Source organism: Chiloscyllium plagiosum, unplaced genomic scaffold (assembly GCF_037043375.1).
Source record: "Chiloscyllium plagiosum isolate Xiang-an unplaced genomic scaffold, Cpla_swu_hap1 HiC_scaffold_6, whole genome shotgun sequence".
NCBI lineage: Eukaryota > Metazoa > Chordata > Chondrichthyes > Orectolobiformes > Hemiscylliidae > Chiloscyllium > Chiloscyllium plagiosum.
In genome coordinates, this window is record NW_028270144.1 from 105,900,335 (window position 1) to 105,919,018 (window position 18,684).

Genomic DNA, 18,684 nt, shown 5'->3' on the forward strand with positions numbered 1-18,684 from the left:
ATTTGCTTTTTGACCTCTTGTTCAATGATCATTTCCCAGAACCTAGTAAAAGGTTGAAACAACGTTTTTCATCCCTGGTGAAAATATAGAATATTTTCTGTATAATTTGATTATATGTCAATGAACTTTTGTTAGGAAATCTGTTGAATAATAAATGCACAAGTTGCATTTTAAGTGGTTACCATCTTTATGTATATGTTCAGTCATTAGCCTGTATTAACTTTGTTTTCTTAAGAGAATAGATTGAGGAAATTGAAATCAAGATTTTCAAAATGTTGACACATGAATTCATTACAAGCAGAACACAAGCAATAACAAATTACAATTAAATTAATTCATGAGGGGTTTTGCATGATTCTTAAAAAGTACTTTGAAAATGTATTTCTGAGCAAACTGCTTGTCATTACCTTATAGCTGCTCTTATCCATTTTATAATTGGGAAAATGAAAATTTTAAACCTATGTGCATTTTTATTGAACCTTGGCTGATCTTCATCCACTTAGAAACAATAAAAGCAAAACTATTTAGTGTCATTCAGTTTTGTGGCCTCATAATGAATCATTCCTTCTGCAGTATTACCTGTGCTTTTCCTAAATAAACCTGGTCGTGGATTTTAAAAGTAAAATAAACCATAACATTTATTTGTTTGGTTTCTGTTTTTTCTCATGGATGCTTTTAAAACTTAACTCAATCATAAAATGTTGAGGCTTTTTAAAGCCTGTTTTGTTACACTCTGAACAGTATTGTAGTTTTCTTGTGAAATACTGATCAAAACAAATTGGATAATGTGTTCTGAAATTCAGCATGAGTACAATAAGTCATGTTTTTGTACAAATTTTGTTCATCACAGCTCTTTATCTTTAAATTCCAGTTTTTCCTTCATTTCTTTTCATTACTTTCCAATGTATTTCATTTTTTAACCACTCCTGTAGATGTGATCTATATGGACTTCAGTAAAGCATTCGACAAGGTTCCCCCTGGGAGACTGATTAGCAAGGTTAGATCTCATGGAATAAAGGGAGAACTAGCCATTTGGATACAGGACTGGCTCAAAGGTAGAAGACAGAGGGTGGTGGTGGAGGGTTGTTTTTCAGACTGGAGGCCTGTGACCAGTGGAGTGCCACAAGGATCGCTGCTGGTCCCTCTACTTTTTGTCATTTACATAAATGATTTGGATGCGAGCATAAGAGGTACAGTTAGTAAGTTTGCAGATGACACCAAAATTGGAGGTGTAGTGGATAGCGAAGAGGGTTACCTCAGATTACAACAGGATCTCGACCATATGGGCCAATGGGCTCAGAAGTGGCAGATGGAGTTTAATTCAGATAAATGCAAGGTGCTGCATTTTGGTAAAGCAAATCTTAGCAGGACTTATACACTTAATGGTAAGGTCCTAGGGAGTGTTGCTGAACAAAGAGACCTTGGAGTGCAGGTTCATAGCTCATTGAAAGTGGAGTCGCAGGTAGATAGGATAGTGAAGGCGGCGTTTGGTATGCTTTCCTTTATTGGTCAGAGTATTGAGTACAGGAATTAGAAGGTCATGTTGGGGCTGTACAGGACATTGGTTAGGCCACTGTTTGGAATATTGCGTGCAATTCTGGTCTCTTTCCTATCGGAAAGATGTTGTGAAACTTGAAAGGGTTCAGAAAAGATTTACAAGGATGTTGCCAGGGTTGGAGGATTTGAGCTATAGGGAGAGGCTGAACAGGCTGGGGCTGTTTTTCCTGGAGCGTCAGAGGCTGAGGGGTGACCTTATAGAGGTTTAGAAAATTATGAGGGGCATGGATAGGATAAATAGACAAAGTCATTTCCCTGGGGTCGAGGAGTCCAGAACTAGAGGACATAGGTTTAGGGTGAGAGGGGAAAGATATAAAAGGCACCTAAGAGGCAACCTTTTCACGCAAAGGGTGGTGTACGTGTATGGAATGAACTGCCAGAGGATGTGGTGGAGGCTGGTACAATTGCAACATTTTAAGAGGCATTTGTATGAGTATATGAATAGGAAGGGTTTGGAGGGATATGGGCTGGGTGCTGGCAGGTGGGACTAGATTGGATTGGGATATCTGGTCGGCCTGGACAGATTGGACCGAAGTGTCTGTTTCCATGCTGTACATCTCTACGACTCTGACTCCTGCTAGTCCTGCACTATTGTCTCAAGAGTCTGTGCATTCCAATTTCTCATAACCTTTAATCTTAAAACACCTCTCCAAGGTTTTATGCTCCTAATTTCAAAACTTTATCTCCATCGTGAGGCTGTATTTAGAATAAGTTTTGACCAGTGAATTGAAGGAGGGATATAAAATAAATTGAAGTGCTATCTAGATTCATTGGAACATAACCATGGATTATAGTAGTAAAAACCTAATTGAGGAATTAATACTTTTCCACTAGAGCAAAGTTTAAAGGTGAATTAATATTTTTATTTTATTAATTCATGTGATGTGGGCATCACTAGCTGGCCATCATTTATTGCACATCACTAATTGTCCTTCACGTGGTAGTCTGCTTCCTTGTACCGCTGCAGCCATTGGGAATAGAGAGACATCCCAAAGTTTAAGGAGGGCGTTTTTTTTATTCATTTGTGGGATGTGGGCATCACCAGCGAGCCAGCATTTATTGCCTGTCCTGAATTGCCCTTGAGAAGATGGTGGTGACTTGCCTTCATGAAAGCTACAGTGCACCTGGAAGAAATTCCAGGACTTTGACCCAGCGTCAGTGAAGAAATGGTGATATTTTTCTAAGTCAGGTTGGTAAGAGGCTTGAAGGGGAACTTGAAGGTGCTAGTGTCCCCATGTATCTGCTGCTCTTGTCCTTCTGGATGGAATTGGTTGTGGGTTTGGAAGTTGCTGTCTGAGGATCTTTTGTGAATTTCTGCAGTGCATCTTCTAGATAGTCCACACTGTTGCTACCAAGCGTCGGTGGAGGGAGTGAATGCTTGTGGCTGTAATGCCAATCAAGCGGGCTGCTTTGTCGTGAATGGTGTCAAGCTTCTTGTGTGGTGTTGGGACTGCACCCATCAGGCAAGTAAGGGAGTATTCCATCACATTCCTGATTTGTGTCTTGTCGATGATGGGCAGGCGTTGGGGATTCAGCAGGTCAGTTATTTGCTTCATTATTCCTAGCCTCTGACCTGCTCTTGCTGCCACTGTGTAATGTGGCAATTCTAGTTGAGTTTCTGATCAATAGTAATTCCTAGAATGTTGATAGTGGAGGTTCAGGGTTGGTAACATCATTGAGTATCAAGGGGTGGTGGTTATATTTTCTCTTATTGGTGATAATCATAGCCAGACATTTATGTGGTGCGAATATTACTTGCCACTTATCAGTCCAAGCCTGAATATTATCCAGATATTGCAGCATTTGAACATGGGACTGCTTCAGTACCTGAAGAAATGTGAATGGTGCTGAACGTCATGCAATCATTGGCAAACTCCCTACTTTTTATGGGAATGGTACCATTGAACACAGACATAATGTTAGGAAGTTAGTCATGGTTGTCAGCAGTCCTCCATCAAGTTAAAGGAAAAACAGCCTTCAGTCAGGGGTTCCCAGCACAGACAAGTGCACACTCCAATATTAGCCAAGGGACTTAGACATTGTCAATCAAGTACTCAGGGCAGCAAGGGTCTTATAAGTAATGGTGACAAAATGAATGTTGGGCAGCCTATCACAAACGTTGATAATGTTGAGTAACATGATCTATCACTAAGCTGTTTTCACCTGGAATGAGAGGCAGGGAAGGATTAAGAATGATGAAAATATCTGACGCTGCTGTTAGTACTGATGATGAAAACTTACAATGTTTTATTTCAAGTTTGCCTTCACAAAAAGGAGAATGCTTATATTTTGGTTAAGGCCAAGTGTGAAGTGTTGGATGTGACAAAGATAGGGAAAGAAAAAGTATGAATGGGATCAGCACCCATGAATGTGGATAAATCACTAGGACCAGATGAAATGTATCCCAGACTTTTAAAATAAGCCAGGGAAGAAATACAAGGTCTAAGCATTTTTGTAATCATTTACCATATAAGACATTATTTAGACCACACGTGGAATGCTGTAAACCGTTTTGGCCCCTTATCTGAGGAAGGTTGTGCTGGCATCCAAGTCAGTCCAGAAGAGGTTAATCTTGGGTGTGAAGGCAGTGTCTTTCAAGGAGGGGTTGAGTAGATTAGGCCTGTACTCTGAAGTTTAAAAGCATAAGAGGTGACCTTATTTAAATGTACAAGTTTCTGAAAGGATTTGAAAGGGTAAGTGAGGAAACATTGTTTCCCCTTGTGGGAGAGTCTAGGACCATGAAGGCATGATCTCAGAGTCAGGGGTCACAGAAATGAGACAGAAATGAGGAATTGCTTCTCTGAGGATGGTGAATCTGTGGAGTTTTTTTTTACCTCAGAAGGCTGTTAAGGCAAAGTTGTTGAATATATTCAAAATTGAGGTTGACAGATTTTTGAATCAGTAAAGGGATAAAGCAGGAAAGTAGAGCAGAGAATTAACAGATCAGCCATGATCCCATTGAATGATGGAGCAAACACCGTAGACTGAATGGCCTACTTTCTGTTCTTATGTATTACAGTCTTATGATTGGGTGTTTTTGTGACTCAAGGCTGTTTTCAGTAGAGTTCTATAGGGCTTGCTACTACGGGTCCTCTGCTATTTGGGATGTATATGAATTTGGTTACTAATAGGGGCATGATCAAGAAATTTGCAGACAATACAAATATTGTGTTCGATGGTGAGGAGGATAGCATTCACCAGAGTAAAATATCAATAGACTGGTCAGATTGGCAGCCAAGTGGCAAATGGGATTGAGCTTCGGGGAGTGTGAGATGATGAATTTAGGAAAGTCAGACAAGGCAAAGGAATGGGAGAATACAGTTAGGTGTGGAACAAGTCAGGGACATTGGAGTGTCTTGTCCATAGATTCCTGAAGGCACTGAGACAAGTTGATAAGGTGGTTAAAAAGCTAAATAGAACTTTTTTTTCACAGCTCAGGTGTAGAATATATCAACAGGGAGATTTATACTGGAACACTGTAAATCATTGATTAGATCACACCTTGAGTACAGTGTACAATTCTGATCACCTAATTACAGAAATAGTAATAGTAGTTGAGAGGGTACAATGGAGACTTGGGAGAATGTGGCTTATATTGAAAAAATGCAGCTATGAGAAAAGATTGGATAGACTGCATTTCTTCTCCTTGGAACAAAGGAAGCTGAGGGGAAATTTGAGAGGAGCCTGGACAGAATAGACCATGTGAAGGGCTTATTTACCTTGGCAGAGAAGCCAGGGTCTCAGGGACATTAATGTTTATTTTAATCTGTGGGGAGGTGAGAAGAGCTTTTTATGCAGCGGGTGGTTGGGTTCTGGAACACTCTGCTTATAAGGGTAATAGAGGCAGAAGCTCTCAATTCATTTGAAGGGTGTCTGTATATATACATTGAGTGCCAGAATGTGCAGGGCTATGAATAAATTTTGGAAAGTGGGATTGGACTGTGCCTCATTTCTCAACTGATACAGGAAGGACAGTCTAAATGGCTTCTTTGTGAACTGTAAACATTCTTTGATTTAGCAATGATTCACATCTGTTGAACTTGATTCAGTCTTTGAGTAGCATTTTTGTGCATGTATTTTCTAGCAGATGTCACTAACCAGTATTTAGGAGTGAGAACCCTGGTTAATTTACCCCACCCTCTTGCAACGGGACAGGGTGCTGAAGTCAATTATAGTAACTTTAATTACTTCTAATTGCCACAACACTCTTTTAAACTGACCAGTGAGCAAGATTACTTATGCTATACCAAAATAGATGCTTAACACGGTAAAAGGCATTAAATAAGACTTATTTTGTTCAAGTTAAGTTAAGATTTTAAGTATTGCTTTTCAGATATATATTTATAAGTAGTTACTTTCTACATTTGCCTACATGTTTTATATTTTTGCCTATCCTTGGAAATTTGGTATTCATTGGAGATTATTCTGACCTGAACACAAGTTTATCATTGCCTGGAAATTTATTGTAAATGTTGTATTCTTCTTTGCTACTGTGTCATAAGGTCATAGAGAATGTATAGCAGGGAAACCGATCCTTTGATCAAACTCATCCATGCCAACCAGATACCCTAAATAAGTCTAGTCCCATTTGCCAGCATTTGGCCCTTATCCCTCTAAACCCTTCTACTCATATAACCATCTAAATGCCTTTTAAATGTTGTAATTGTACCAGCCTCCCACCACCACCTCTGGCAGCTCATTTCATGCTCCGCCCTCTGCATGGAAACGTCCCTTAGGTCCCTTTTAAATCTTTCCTCTTTCACTTTAAACCCATGCCCTCTACTTTTGGATTATCCCCCCCTACCCACCCCACCCTGGGGAAAAGACCTTCTCTTCTTACCCTATCCATACCCTCATGATTTTATAAACCTCTGTAAGGTCACCCTTCAACCTTTGATGCTCCAGGGAAAATAGCCCTGGTCTATTCAGCCTCTCCCTGTAGCTCAAACCCTCCAACCCTGGCAATATCCTTCCTATAGCTGGGAGACCAGAATTGCATGGAGTATTCCAATATGGCGTAACCAATGTCCTGTACAGCCGCAACATGACCTCCCAATTACTATATTCATTGCACTGACCAGTAAAGGCAAGCATACCAAACTCTTTCTTCACTATCCTGTCTACCTGCGACTCCACTTTCAAGGAACTATGGACCTGCACTCCAATGCCTCTTTGTACAGCAACACTCCCTAGGACTTTACTATTAAGCGTATAAGTCCTGCCCTGATTTGCCTTTCCAAAATGCGGTGTACCACATTTATTTAAATTAAACTCCATTTGTCACTCCTCGGCCCATTGGGCCATCTGATCAAATACCCTGAGTTAACCTCCTTCGCTGCCTACTGCACCTCCAATTTTGGTGTCATCTGCAAACTTACTAAACATGCCTCCTATGTTCACATCCAAATCATTTATATAAATGACGAAGTGGAGTGGTCCCAGCATTGATCCTTGTGGCACGCCACTGATCACAGGCGTCCAGGCTGTAAAGCAACCCTTCACCACCACCGTCTTCTGTATCCAAATAGCTAGTTCTCCCTCTATTCTGTGATCTAACCTTACTAATCAGTCTACCATGAGGAACCTTGTCGAATGCTTTACTAAAGTCCATATAAGATCATGTCTATCTCTCTGCCCTCATTAATCCTCTTTTGTTACTTCTTCAAAAAAGCTCAGTCAAGTTTGTGAGACACTATTTCATTGGACAATGAGATGGATTAAATAAATAATGCAAAGGTGCATATTTGAGAGCTATCTTCATGCATTAAAGGAAGAGGAGTGTGTAAATGAGTATATTATCATTTCAGCAAACTTAGAGATTTGTAATTATTTCTTAGGCAGCAAACTCCGAATGGTGTCTTCTATTTGTCCACTGCATGTCGAAATAGTGGAATAGATTAACTGTTTTGGACAACATTTAAGGAATATGTAAATTAAATTGTGCTGTATAATACAAGTAATAATTTCTTCTCTGTTGCCACCATCATCTTCCATCATTTTGTCATCATAATTATCAGTTATTAATATGAATGAGAAAAACTTTTTTCTTTGTGTTGTATTTCATGTGCAGTGTTATCTTGTTTCCATAGTGTATTGATCAGCTGACAAGGATACAAGCTGAATTCCAAGAGACTGTGAAGGATCTGGCAAAGTCTAAAAAGAAGTATTTTGAGCTGGAACAGATGGCTCACGCAGCGCGGGAGAAAGCCGATATAGAGGCCAAGTGTGTTTTATGTTTTTGATCTGTGTATATTGACGGATGATACTTTGCCATCTGCTATTTCAAGGCAAAATGTTTAACATGTTTTAATTTGTTCTTTGAATTTTTATGCTTCAATTATATATGCCAATTTTAAGATCCTATTCTTACGTAGCATACACAAACAAAATATATTAGCTTGTCTGATCTATTCTAAATTTTTCAAATGAGTGGAGAGGTGTAGTGGAAAAGTGATGGTTGAAGATCATTCTACTTGAACTTTGCTGATATTTAAACGTTTGTGGAATAGGTAAAGGACCCCATTACGGTAATGCTGACAGCATCTTCTATCATGTTTTACTTAGATATAGAATTGCATTCACTACTATAACGCTTAGTCATGAAGAGTTATCTAGCTTAGTTCTACAATTGTTTGCATCAGAAGCAATATTGAACAGATGGTGATCTGAGTTGAAAGGTAACAAAGTTTTGAAACTTGGTTTTAAGTTTTACATTTCAAATAATTCTGATAGCATTTTACTTAGTAAAAAAAAAAGTAAACTGCTTCCCTGAAGTGGTTTCCCAAAACATGTTTCTTCATCTTCTGTAAATATTCTGATGCTTATCAAATGCCTACCGAAATTCAGGAAAAGGTTTTGTGCCAAGAAGCACCAGTGATTAAGTAGCAGAAATGCGAAAGATCAGACCTCATTTAGGTCAATGTAAATAATTTAAAAGTAACATTGGTTTTTAAAAAAAGCACAATATGACACTATATTGGAAAAAATAACCCTAAACTTGCAGTCAAGGTTTAAGATCTTTTGACCCTTTCCCTATAAATAGGATTTAGAAGTCAGATTAAATGTATTTTAAGAGTGTTTCCCTGCACTGGCTGAAATTACCATGAAGGTCGCACCTTCTCAGCCTCACCCCTCAAGATGAGGCATGATGACCCTCAGGTTAAAGCATCACCAACTGGATGTGTGTGTGTGTGTGTGTTTCTCTAATGGGCGAGCAAAGTGTGGTGCTGGCACAACCCATCAGGCAGCTTCTGAGGAGCAGGAGAATCGACATTTCGAGCATAAGCTCTTCACTAGTCCTCGCTTTCTCCAAGCTGCCATATAGTAGTACTATGCTGACTTTACCTTTTTACCCTACAAGTAACTGGGGATTAAAGGCAGTGAGTAGTTAGTACTAATACACTTGTTTTGATGTTTTATTACAGCTATAAATAAGATGCACATTGGTGGCTTAACTCCATAACTCTGAAAATATTCTGATGCATTGTGTTAGAAGCCTGTTATGAATTTAAGGCATAACTAAAATAGAATTATAGACACCTGAAGGCTATCTAGCTTTTGCAACAAAATTGATACTGAAGAAGCAAAAGATCCAAAATAGGTAGAATCAATAAATATAATGTAGAGTTGTTACTTGTTTTAATCAATAAATCTCAGAAGTAAGGCAGCCCAAATATTCACATATTTTATTCTTGAGTGAAGATAAATTAGAAATATTAAATTAAATGAATCAGTTTATAACTATTCCTCTCGTTCAACTGACATTAAAATATACCACTCTAATAATTTGGAACAAACCTTGTCTCATTTGCTGTTTACTCAGTCTAACTTCAAAGATGTCAAAACTGATCTTCAGGATTCAGTGCAAATGACAAGGCGCTGCTACAATTATGGTCTTGGGTATCATACAAATAGGTTTCAGGTACTGCAAGTCAAGTTAGATTAAACAAAAGCTCAGTTTATGTTAAGCAACTAACATCACTAAACCAAAGAAGGGATCTGCAGTAAATCCAAATTTGTAAAAACTTTTTGATAAAATTATTTAACATTGAGAATGTGTGCACAGAAGTTTTACTGTAGAGATTTGCTCTTTGTAATGTAGCCTGTGACATAGTTTGATAATTTTACTAGGGTTTGTGGGTCCTGGAAATGGTAAGGTGCAGTATATTCTTGGAGAGATGTCTGATTAGATCAGATTCCCTACAGTGTGGAAACAGGCCCTTTGGCCCAACAAGTCCACACCGACCCTCCGAAAAGTAACCCACCCATTTCCCTCTGTCTAATTCACCTCCACTATGGGCAATTTAGCACAGCCAATTCACCTAACTGTAATTTTGTCCCCATATCATGAAAATTGCCAAACTGGCAAGCCAAATTACCTATGTGCCTTTAAGACTTCTAAATCAAAATGGGGCGTTCCTCTTTTCTGTACGAAGTTAAGAGAAGAAGTAATTATTAGTAAAGGGAAAAATATCATTTGCCATTATAGAACAAAAATATATTTTAAATCTTCTCATGCAGTCTACTTTAGAAAATCATTTGGTTCATCCATGTCCATTAGATTTGAGCCATTTTCTAGCTCTTATGCTCTGTCCTTTGCTAATTTAGGCATTGATTGATCCTAGTTTGAAATGTCGAAAGACCAAAGCAAACTGATCACTTTTAATAGGCAGTGAAATTGGGCACTGAAGTTCGCCATTGGTAATTTATTTGTTGTCATGTTTATCTGTCTTGATTTTAAGGCAAATGCCATTCTTTATCCACATTGTTTATTTCTTTGAATAATTTCGATACATTCTTCATCGTCCCCAACACACATGTGGTGTTTTCTTGGCGTTTCTACCCTGAACAGTTAGAAATCAGCAGTTGCCTTGTACGAATATACTTAAAATCATTGCTTATCTTGAATAAAAACAGAAATTACTGGAGAAATTCAGCAGGCTTGGCAGCATCTGTGGAGAGAAAGCAGATTTTATGTTTTGAGTCCATTGGCCTCCTTCAGAACAGTTCACTGCAAAAGCTGCTGACACATGATGCAGCTCTGATGTTAATGTATTATAGTGCCATAAAATGATGTGTGAGAGCTGATTGATTGGCTATTCAATGCTCTCCACTATCAGAAGCTGCCTGGCTTTCACACTGCAGTAAAAAGCAAGCTAAACCATAGACTGTAACTAAATGCTAAAGTCAGCTAATGCTAAGAAAGCAATGTGAAGCAGACAGACTGGCAGCCTCTGAGCAAGCGCCAGAGTGAGCGCTAAAAAAGCAAGCTAAGAGCAATAAGATGCATGTGTCAGCACAACGCCTTCTGTTCAGATCCATGAGATGCATTCCTGTCTGACATTCAAAGTGACCTGGCAAAAACATGCAATTAGTAGCCATAGTATCCACTTCAAAATGTTGAAAGCTTGTGGTGTCTGAGTCAGGATAGGTGATAACTTTGTGCCATTATTGCTAGACTACTAATTCAGTGATCCATGTAATATTTTTGGGACCTGGGCTTGAATCCCATCATTCACAAAAAGTTCTGGAGTTAAAACTGTATAAATCTATTGTCAATTTATGGAAAAATCCATTTGTTGATTCATGTGCTTTAAAGGAAGGAAGTCTGTCATCCTTACCTAGTCTGGCCTACATGCGGCTGCAGATCCACTGCAATATGGTTAACTCTTAACTGCCCTCTGAAAAGGCCTAGCAAGCTATTGCTACCTTCTCAAGGACAGCTAGCGACAGGTAATACATGCTGGCCGAGCCAGCAATGCCCACTTCCCACAAATGAATTAAAAAGAAAATTGGTCCAGGGGCAGGTATAATGATGTGGTCAAGCTGGTGGATTGCTGTTGCAAAGCTGAGTAGCTGAAGAGGAGGATGATGGGAATAGATGCTGTGTAGAAGAAGCAGCGGCATGGTGGCCAGGACAGGCATTTGGAGTGCTACAGCCATTGGATACTTGCTGTTGTTTTATTTGTCAGGAATTTTGTTTAGGAGAAAGTGAGGACTGCAGATGCTGGAGATCAGAGCTGAAAAATGTGTTGCTGGAAAAGCGCAGTAGGTCAGGCAGCATCCAAGGAGCAGGAGAATCGACATTTCGGGCATAAGCCCTTCAGGAATGAGGAGGGTGTGCCAAGCAGGCTAAGATAAAAGATAGGGAGGAGGGACTTGGGGGAGGGGTGTTGGGAATGCAATAGGTGGAAGGAGGTTAAGGTGAGGGTGATAGGCCGGAGAGGGGGTGGAGGCGGAGAGGTCGGGAAGAAGATTGCAGGTCAAGAACGCGGTGCTGAGTCAGAGGGTTGGCACTGAGATAAGGTGGGGCGAGGAGAAATGAGGAAGCTGGAGAAATCTGCATTCATCCCTTGTGGTTGGAGGGTTCCTAGGCAGAAGATGAGGCGCTCTTCCTCCAGGCGTCATGTTGCCATGGTCTGGCAGTGGAGGAGGCCAAGGACCTGCATGTCCTTGGCAGAATGGGAAGGGGAGTTAAAGTGTTCAGCCACAGGGCAGATGGGTTGGTTGGTGCGGGTGTCCCAGAGGTGTTCTCTGAATCGTTCCGCAAGTAGGCGGCCTGCCTCCCCAATATAGAGGAGGCCACATCGGGTGCAGCGGATGCAGTAAATGGTTTGTGTGGAGGTGCAGGTGCATTTGTGGCGGATATGGAAGGATTCCTTGGGGCCTTGGAGGGAAGTGAGGGGGGAGTTGTGGGCGCAAGTTTTGCATTTCTTGCGGTTGCAGGGGAAGGTGCCGGGAGTGGAGGTTGGGTTGGTGGGGGGTGTGGACCTGATGAGGGAGTCGCTGAGGGAGTGGTCTTTCCGGAACGCTGATAGGGGAGGGAAATATATCCTTGGTGGTGGGGTCTGTTTGGAGGTGGCAGATATGACGAAGGATGATACGATGTATCTGGAGGTTGGTGGGGTGGTAGGTGAGGACCAGTGGGGTTCTGTCCTGGTGGTGATTGGATGGGTGGGGTACAAGGGCAGAGGAGCGGGAAGTGGAGGAGATGCGGTGGAGAGCATCGTCAACCACGTCTGAGGGGATATTGCGGTCTTTGAAGAAGGAGGCCATCTGGGTTGTTCGGTATTGGAATTGGTCCTCTTGGGTGCAGATGTGGCAGAGGCGAAGGAATTGAGAATATGGGATGGCGTTTTTACAGGTGGCAGGGTGGGAGGAGGTGTAATCTAGGTAGCTGTGGGAGTCGGTCGGTTTATAGTGAATGTTTCTCAGTTGAGGAAAGAAGAATTTGAAGTGGCATGCAAATAGGGTGAGTTGGAGCTTTAATGAGACGCAGTTGCATTGCAATATGATAGTTGCCCCTCAAAGTGCAACTATGAAATCACCAATAAGACTCGAGGTGCAAATTGGGAACATTTTTTCTCAAAGTCAAGAACCTAATTTTTTTTTTTCACCTTCATTATATTTTGTCACTAGTCTTGCCATTACTCTTGCCAGGTGAAAAAGAGGGTAATTCCACCAATAATCTAAGCCTTCATTCCATCACACAGTAATTTTAGTTTCTGTGCTTCAATTTCATTTGAAGTGACTGGTTCTTGATGGGAACCTGACATACTGCTCCCTGTTGAATGCAATTTTCAATGGAATTTCGAATGTCATTTTGAGTAACGTGCTGAGGTGGCATTCCGTCTGCTCCTTCCTAAACCACGATGACAGCTGCTACCCTGCCTCCATTAAATTAAGGACTTCTGTATGGTTAGGTGATAAACTATGCAGGACACTACAATGGTGTGGGAGACGCTTCACACACCATTCTGCTTTGCGACCCATCGGGATGTCTGAACTACTCTTTCAGCATCTTTTTGATATATGTAATAATTCTGGTAGAATCTGACTTTGATTAAATTTTGTTGCTGAGAAGCTGTGGATTTGTGGAAGGATGCTGTGAGTCATATATATCCCATAGGAGTTATCTGCTATACTTTTGAGATGGCCAAATATTCTGGGAAAATATACATAATTTGTTTATCTGATCAACCATGAGCTATGCAATAATAGAGCAGATTTTTAAAATTAGTGATGTTGTTGACTGGTGTCCTAATGTCCATGATACTCTGCATGAGGGGAAAGCCAACCATTGCAGAAAATCCTCAAGCATGCTCTTGTGTACTGTTGAGACTAATGGAGAAGTTGATAAACTGGTTAACCCTGATGAGCAAGGCATTGGTCACACACTTAGTGTAACTGTAAACTGCAGGCTGGTCCAGGTAGGTGATGTTCCCTGTCGTCTGAAAGAAGCCAATGATGGAAAAGAAATGAGATTGGCAATAAAGCATGACCTCAAGATCCTGTCACAGACAATTTGCTCAGTTGCCTGGAGAAGCAAAGTGGTAAACAGAAAGTATAACTTGAAGCCATTTTAATCACCCTCTTTCGTCTGCTGGGTTTGTTTCCAATTGGCCTTTGTGTGGCTAGATCCTATTTATACAAAAATACGTAAGTATATATTTAAAATCTCAACAAATGTTCAATTTTGTTAGATGACAAAATAGTAACAGTGAATGATTTCTGCTTGACATAGAATGATAGTTATGGAAATTTGGAATAGGCTATTTGGCTCCTCAATCTTGCTCTGCCATTCAATTGATCATCCGACTCTGTATCCCGCTTTCTTCTTGTACCCTTTGTTCCTTTTGATATCTGAAGCTTCCAGAATGTTTGTGCTAGTTTTCCAAAATCAAATGCAACTATCAAGTGCACTGTTTAAACTTTTGTTTTCCTGTATTTTTCAGGTCAAAACTTAGTCTGTTTCAGTCAAGAATAAGTTTACAGAAAGCAAGTGTAAAGGTGAGTTATGAGAGAATTTTAATGAGTATTTCCTGTTGATCTTATTCTTGAGCAATTCAACTTTGTAGATGATTTCTCTAATTTGTCCCTTGCTTTGTTCAGCCAAATGGGTGGTATTGGAACAATTTTATGCCAAGACATTACTTGATCAAATGAAACCAGTTTGTGACCAGATGAGAACAGTGTGTTTTCCTAGTAATTGTAGTAATACTCTGCCAGAAACCCCTGAAACAGTGACAAGACTGAAATTGGAAATTAAAACAGAAGCCCACCTAATACCATTCAGATATCATGAGATAAGTAAATTGGGGACAATATTGTGTAAGCTTAATTACTCTGGTTTATATAAGAGAGGTGGTGGCATTGAGGTCATGTTGTTACACCAGAGACCCCAACTAATGTGTGGGGAATATGGGTTCAAATCCCATCATGCTGGAATTAAACCTAGTCTAACTGTGAGCCTGAAACCAGTGTGAATAGTCATAAAGTTCATGAACATTGTCAAAGAAGGAAATTCTGCCATCTTTACCAGATGAGGCCGAGTACAATGTGGTTAACTCAATGCCCTCTGAAATAGACTAACAAGCCACTTTGTTGTATCTAACCCAACCACAGAAATATCTTAAAAAAGGAGTAAAACTGGACAGACCTGCAGCACCTTTCCTTGGTATGTTCTGCCATACCAGAAGTAGCAACACAGTATTATACAGGAGGGTGTTACTACAGGGACCTCAACAGAGACTCCAGATCCTGTGAAGTCTCTTGCCATCAGGTCAAATATAGGAATGGGTACCTCCTGTTGATTACCACCTAAACCCCTCAGCTCATTAATCAGTTTTTCTTCCATGTCTAATAACATTTTGAGGATGACGAGTGCAGATAATAATGTCCTCCTGATGAGGGGTGTCAGTGTCCATAATGAATGGCTCATTAGCACTTGCACTATTGATGAGTTAGCCGAATTCTAAAGCTAATCGAATGGCAGCAGATGGAGAAGGACCCAACCAGAGCGGAAAATATACTTCACCTTGTCCATGCTGAGCTATCATTTGCAGATCCATCTGTCCTGGCCAGGAGTAACCACCACTCAATTCTTGTAGAGATGAAGTTTGTTCTTCACATCGGAGATACCCTCCATCACCTGGTGTGGCAAAGGCACCATACTGAATGGGACTGATTTTGAACAGATCTAGCAACTCAAAACTGGGCATCCATGAAGTTCTGTGACCCATCAGCAGCAACAGAATTATATTCAACCATAATCTATAACTGTCAAGTTCCAAGAAGTGCCAGGAGGCCAATGTGTAAAAAGCAGGAGTTTTATTAAGGAGATGTTCACTCAATAGACAAAGCTATTTCCTACCCAAAGTGGCTGATGATATCATCAATATGTCATGCGATTGGACTGTTAAAGTGACAGTCCACCATACATACTTAGATACATATCATCCCTCCCCCTTTACACCAGAGGTTCTTGCAATGACAACATTCACAATATTTACAGTCAGGTATATGACAGTCAGTAAACAGATAAGACGTTCTGGAGAACGTTGATTCCTGTGTGGCTGTCAGTGCACCTTAGGTGTTTATTTTCTCATTGGCTTTAACCTCTGGTGTTTTAGGTGTACTAGGAACAACATCAGTTGTCGTCTGTTTCTAAGATGACTGAAAGTGCGAACATCTGAAGGATGTCGTGGTTTGCTCCGCTAAGGTATTGTCTTCCTCAGATGCTTCAATTACTTTCTCCGGTATATCCAAGTCTTTTTTTGGCACAGTTATTTGTGGATCTTCAGTTAATATTGTCTCTGGCACGATCGTTCTTGTTGCCAAGATTTGATCTGATGTTTCCATCTTCTATTGTATCTCCCCTGCATGATATAGGAATCCAGTTCAGTCTGCCCTATGATGATGGCTGGTACCAACTCCTTACCAACACTTGTTGACCTTTTCAGAAAACAGGATATCTGGCTTTGTTCTATCATTGGAAAACCTGATTCTATTGTTTCCTGTCAACAATGTCGTTTGTCATGTGTTCAGCAAATCAAATGCTGTGCGCGATAGACATTTATCACCATGAGCAATTCCTGAGCACTTTGAGGTATTAGCTAGGTTGTGTTCCGGTATGTTCACAAAAGTTGCCCGATTCGTTTGGATAGTGATCTTGTTTTGCTGTTCCCTGTAAGGAATGTTTCATTGTCTGAACAATCTTTTCTGCCAAACTATTTGTGGCTAGATGATAAGGAGCTGATCGGACATTTGAATTCCGTTCTGCTTTAGATAATCCATAAACTCTTATGATATAAACTGTGAGCTATTATCACTGACAGGTTCTTCCAGATAACCAAGCCTCAGAACGATCTTCCCCAGTTTTTCGATGGTTTCCTCTGAAGATGTCATCTTCATCATCGCAATTCAGGCCATAGTGTCAACCACTACGAAAACCATTTGCCCTTCAAACGATCTGGCATAGTTTATATAGATTCTTTGCCATGGGGCTTTCTGGCTATTCCCATGAGTGTAATATATAAATCTCTGGTTAGACCCCACTTGGAATACTGAGAGCAGATCTCATCGCCATAGGAAGTTTTCATGGTATTAAAAGGAAAAGATAGAGTAGACAAAGATTAAAAACTCTTTGCACTAGTTGGAGATCCTAGAACTAGGGGAACAGTCTAAGATTTAGGGCTAGATTGTATGGGAGAGATGTTAGGGAGCATTTCTACACATAAAGGGTGGTAGAGGTTTGGAACTGTCTTGCACAAATGACAGTTGACAGTAGATCAGTTATTAATTTTAAATCTGAGGTAGGTAAATGTTTGTTAAAGTTGTGAAGGGATCTGACCCAAAGACAGGTATATGCAGTTAGGCCACAGATAAATCACAATCTCATTAGCTGGTGAACAGGCTTGATGAGCTGAATGGCCTACTCCTGTGCCATATAACACTAATGGAGGTAGGTTGCAAACTTGCCAAAGCTGCACAAATTCTCGCCATCTTATTTTCAAAGTCAAGCACTGGTTCTCTCCTCCCTTCTGTGAATGCCACAGTGACTTTCGTGTAGTTAATTTAACACATTTCCTTAACTCTGGTGGAAGGAAAGAACTCATTCCCCACAGGAGATATCCTGCTTGTACAGTTAGTTCTAGCTTCTGTATGACTTATGACTTCATTTCTGGAATTGTTCCTGTGATCCTGCCATAAAGTACCATGTCTGTCACTTTTGATCGTAGTGGATAATTTGTAGTGTACTTATTAACTTACCCTGCCATTACCGGAGTGTTCTCTACTTGTTCAAGTAAAGAACAGTCTACATGAGGACTGTTTGTTGTCACCTCATTTGACAAAGGAAATCTGGACAGCCCAGCAGCTTTTCCACACAAGTTGGATTGCCGATACTTAATTCTGTAAGTGTGAGCTAATAGCAACAATGCCCACTCTGCATACGGCCGGCTGCTAGAAAGGATGTCCCTGTATGAGGCCAGAGCATTGTGGTCAATCGTCTGTGGTCTGTTAATAGGGTAAATTCCTGATCATGCATGTATTGGTGGAATCAACTAATGCCAATCATTTCTAGAGCTTCCTTCTCTACCTGCGCAAAGTTTGTTTCTGTTTTTTTTAACAATTTTGATGAAAAAGCTATTGGCTTCTTGTCACCAATTGGAAATAACTCCCCTCCCCCACCCCCTCTGCATTTCCAAACAGTGATATGTTGATCGTATGTTGTATGTCAGTTGTACCGGTAACTTTGGGTCAAAATGGGTCAGGACTTCTGACTTTAATAAAGCCTCTGGCTTGTGTAAAGGCTCTTTTGCATTGGTCTTCCGATTTCCAATTCTTGTTTTGCCATAATAAATTGTGCAACAGTTTTGAGAATATTTGCAAGATTTGGGGAAAAACTGCCACTTTAGCATGCCCAAAAATGATTGTACTTGATTTATATTTTTTGGTGCTGGTGCCTCAGTTATGGCTTTTCCTTTTGAAGAGTGACTTGTGTAGTCTCTAAGCATCAATGACATGGCCGAAATATTTGATGGAAGATTTTAACCAATCACATTTGTCTTTCCTCACCCTTAGGTTATAATCTTCAAGTCTCAGCTGTGTAGCATCTAAATTGTAAAGATGCTCCTTTTAGTTTCCTCCGTGAATAAAATATCATTTAGATAACACTGAACTTTTCCCAAACCACTTAAGATTTGATCTATGGCATTTTGGAATAACTCAGATGTACATATAATTCCAAATGGCAGACTTTTATAATTGAATAGTCTTTTGTGTTATAGTCATTACATATTTCTGTGATTTATAATCTATATTGATCTGGAGGTAGGCTTGACTGTG

General features: G+C 40.3%; 1 protein-coding gene across 7 annotated transcripts in view; it reads left to right on the plus strand.

Moving 5' to 3' along the window:
* The window catches only part of LOC122550843 (F-BAR and double SH3 domains protein 2-like), a 230,720-nt gene that overhangs the window by 90,936 nt on the left and 121,100 nt on the right, over nt 1–18,684 (plus strand). For all 7 annotated transcript variants that reach the window (XM_087988313.1, XM_043692169.2, XM_087988314.1 and 4 more), the window contains exons 6-7: nt 7,647–7,780; nt 14,292–14,346. In XM_087988313.1, coding sequence (XP_087844439.1) covers nt 7,647–7,780; nt 14,292–14,346 — 189 coding nt within the window. The remainder of the gene's footprint in view (nt 1–7,646; nt 7,781–14,291; nt 14,347–18,684) is intronic.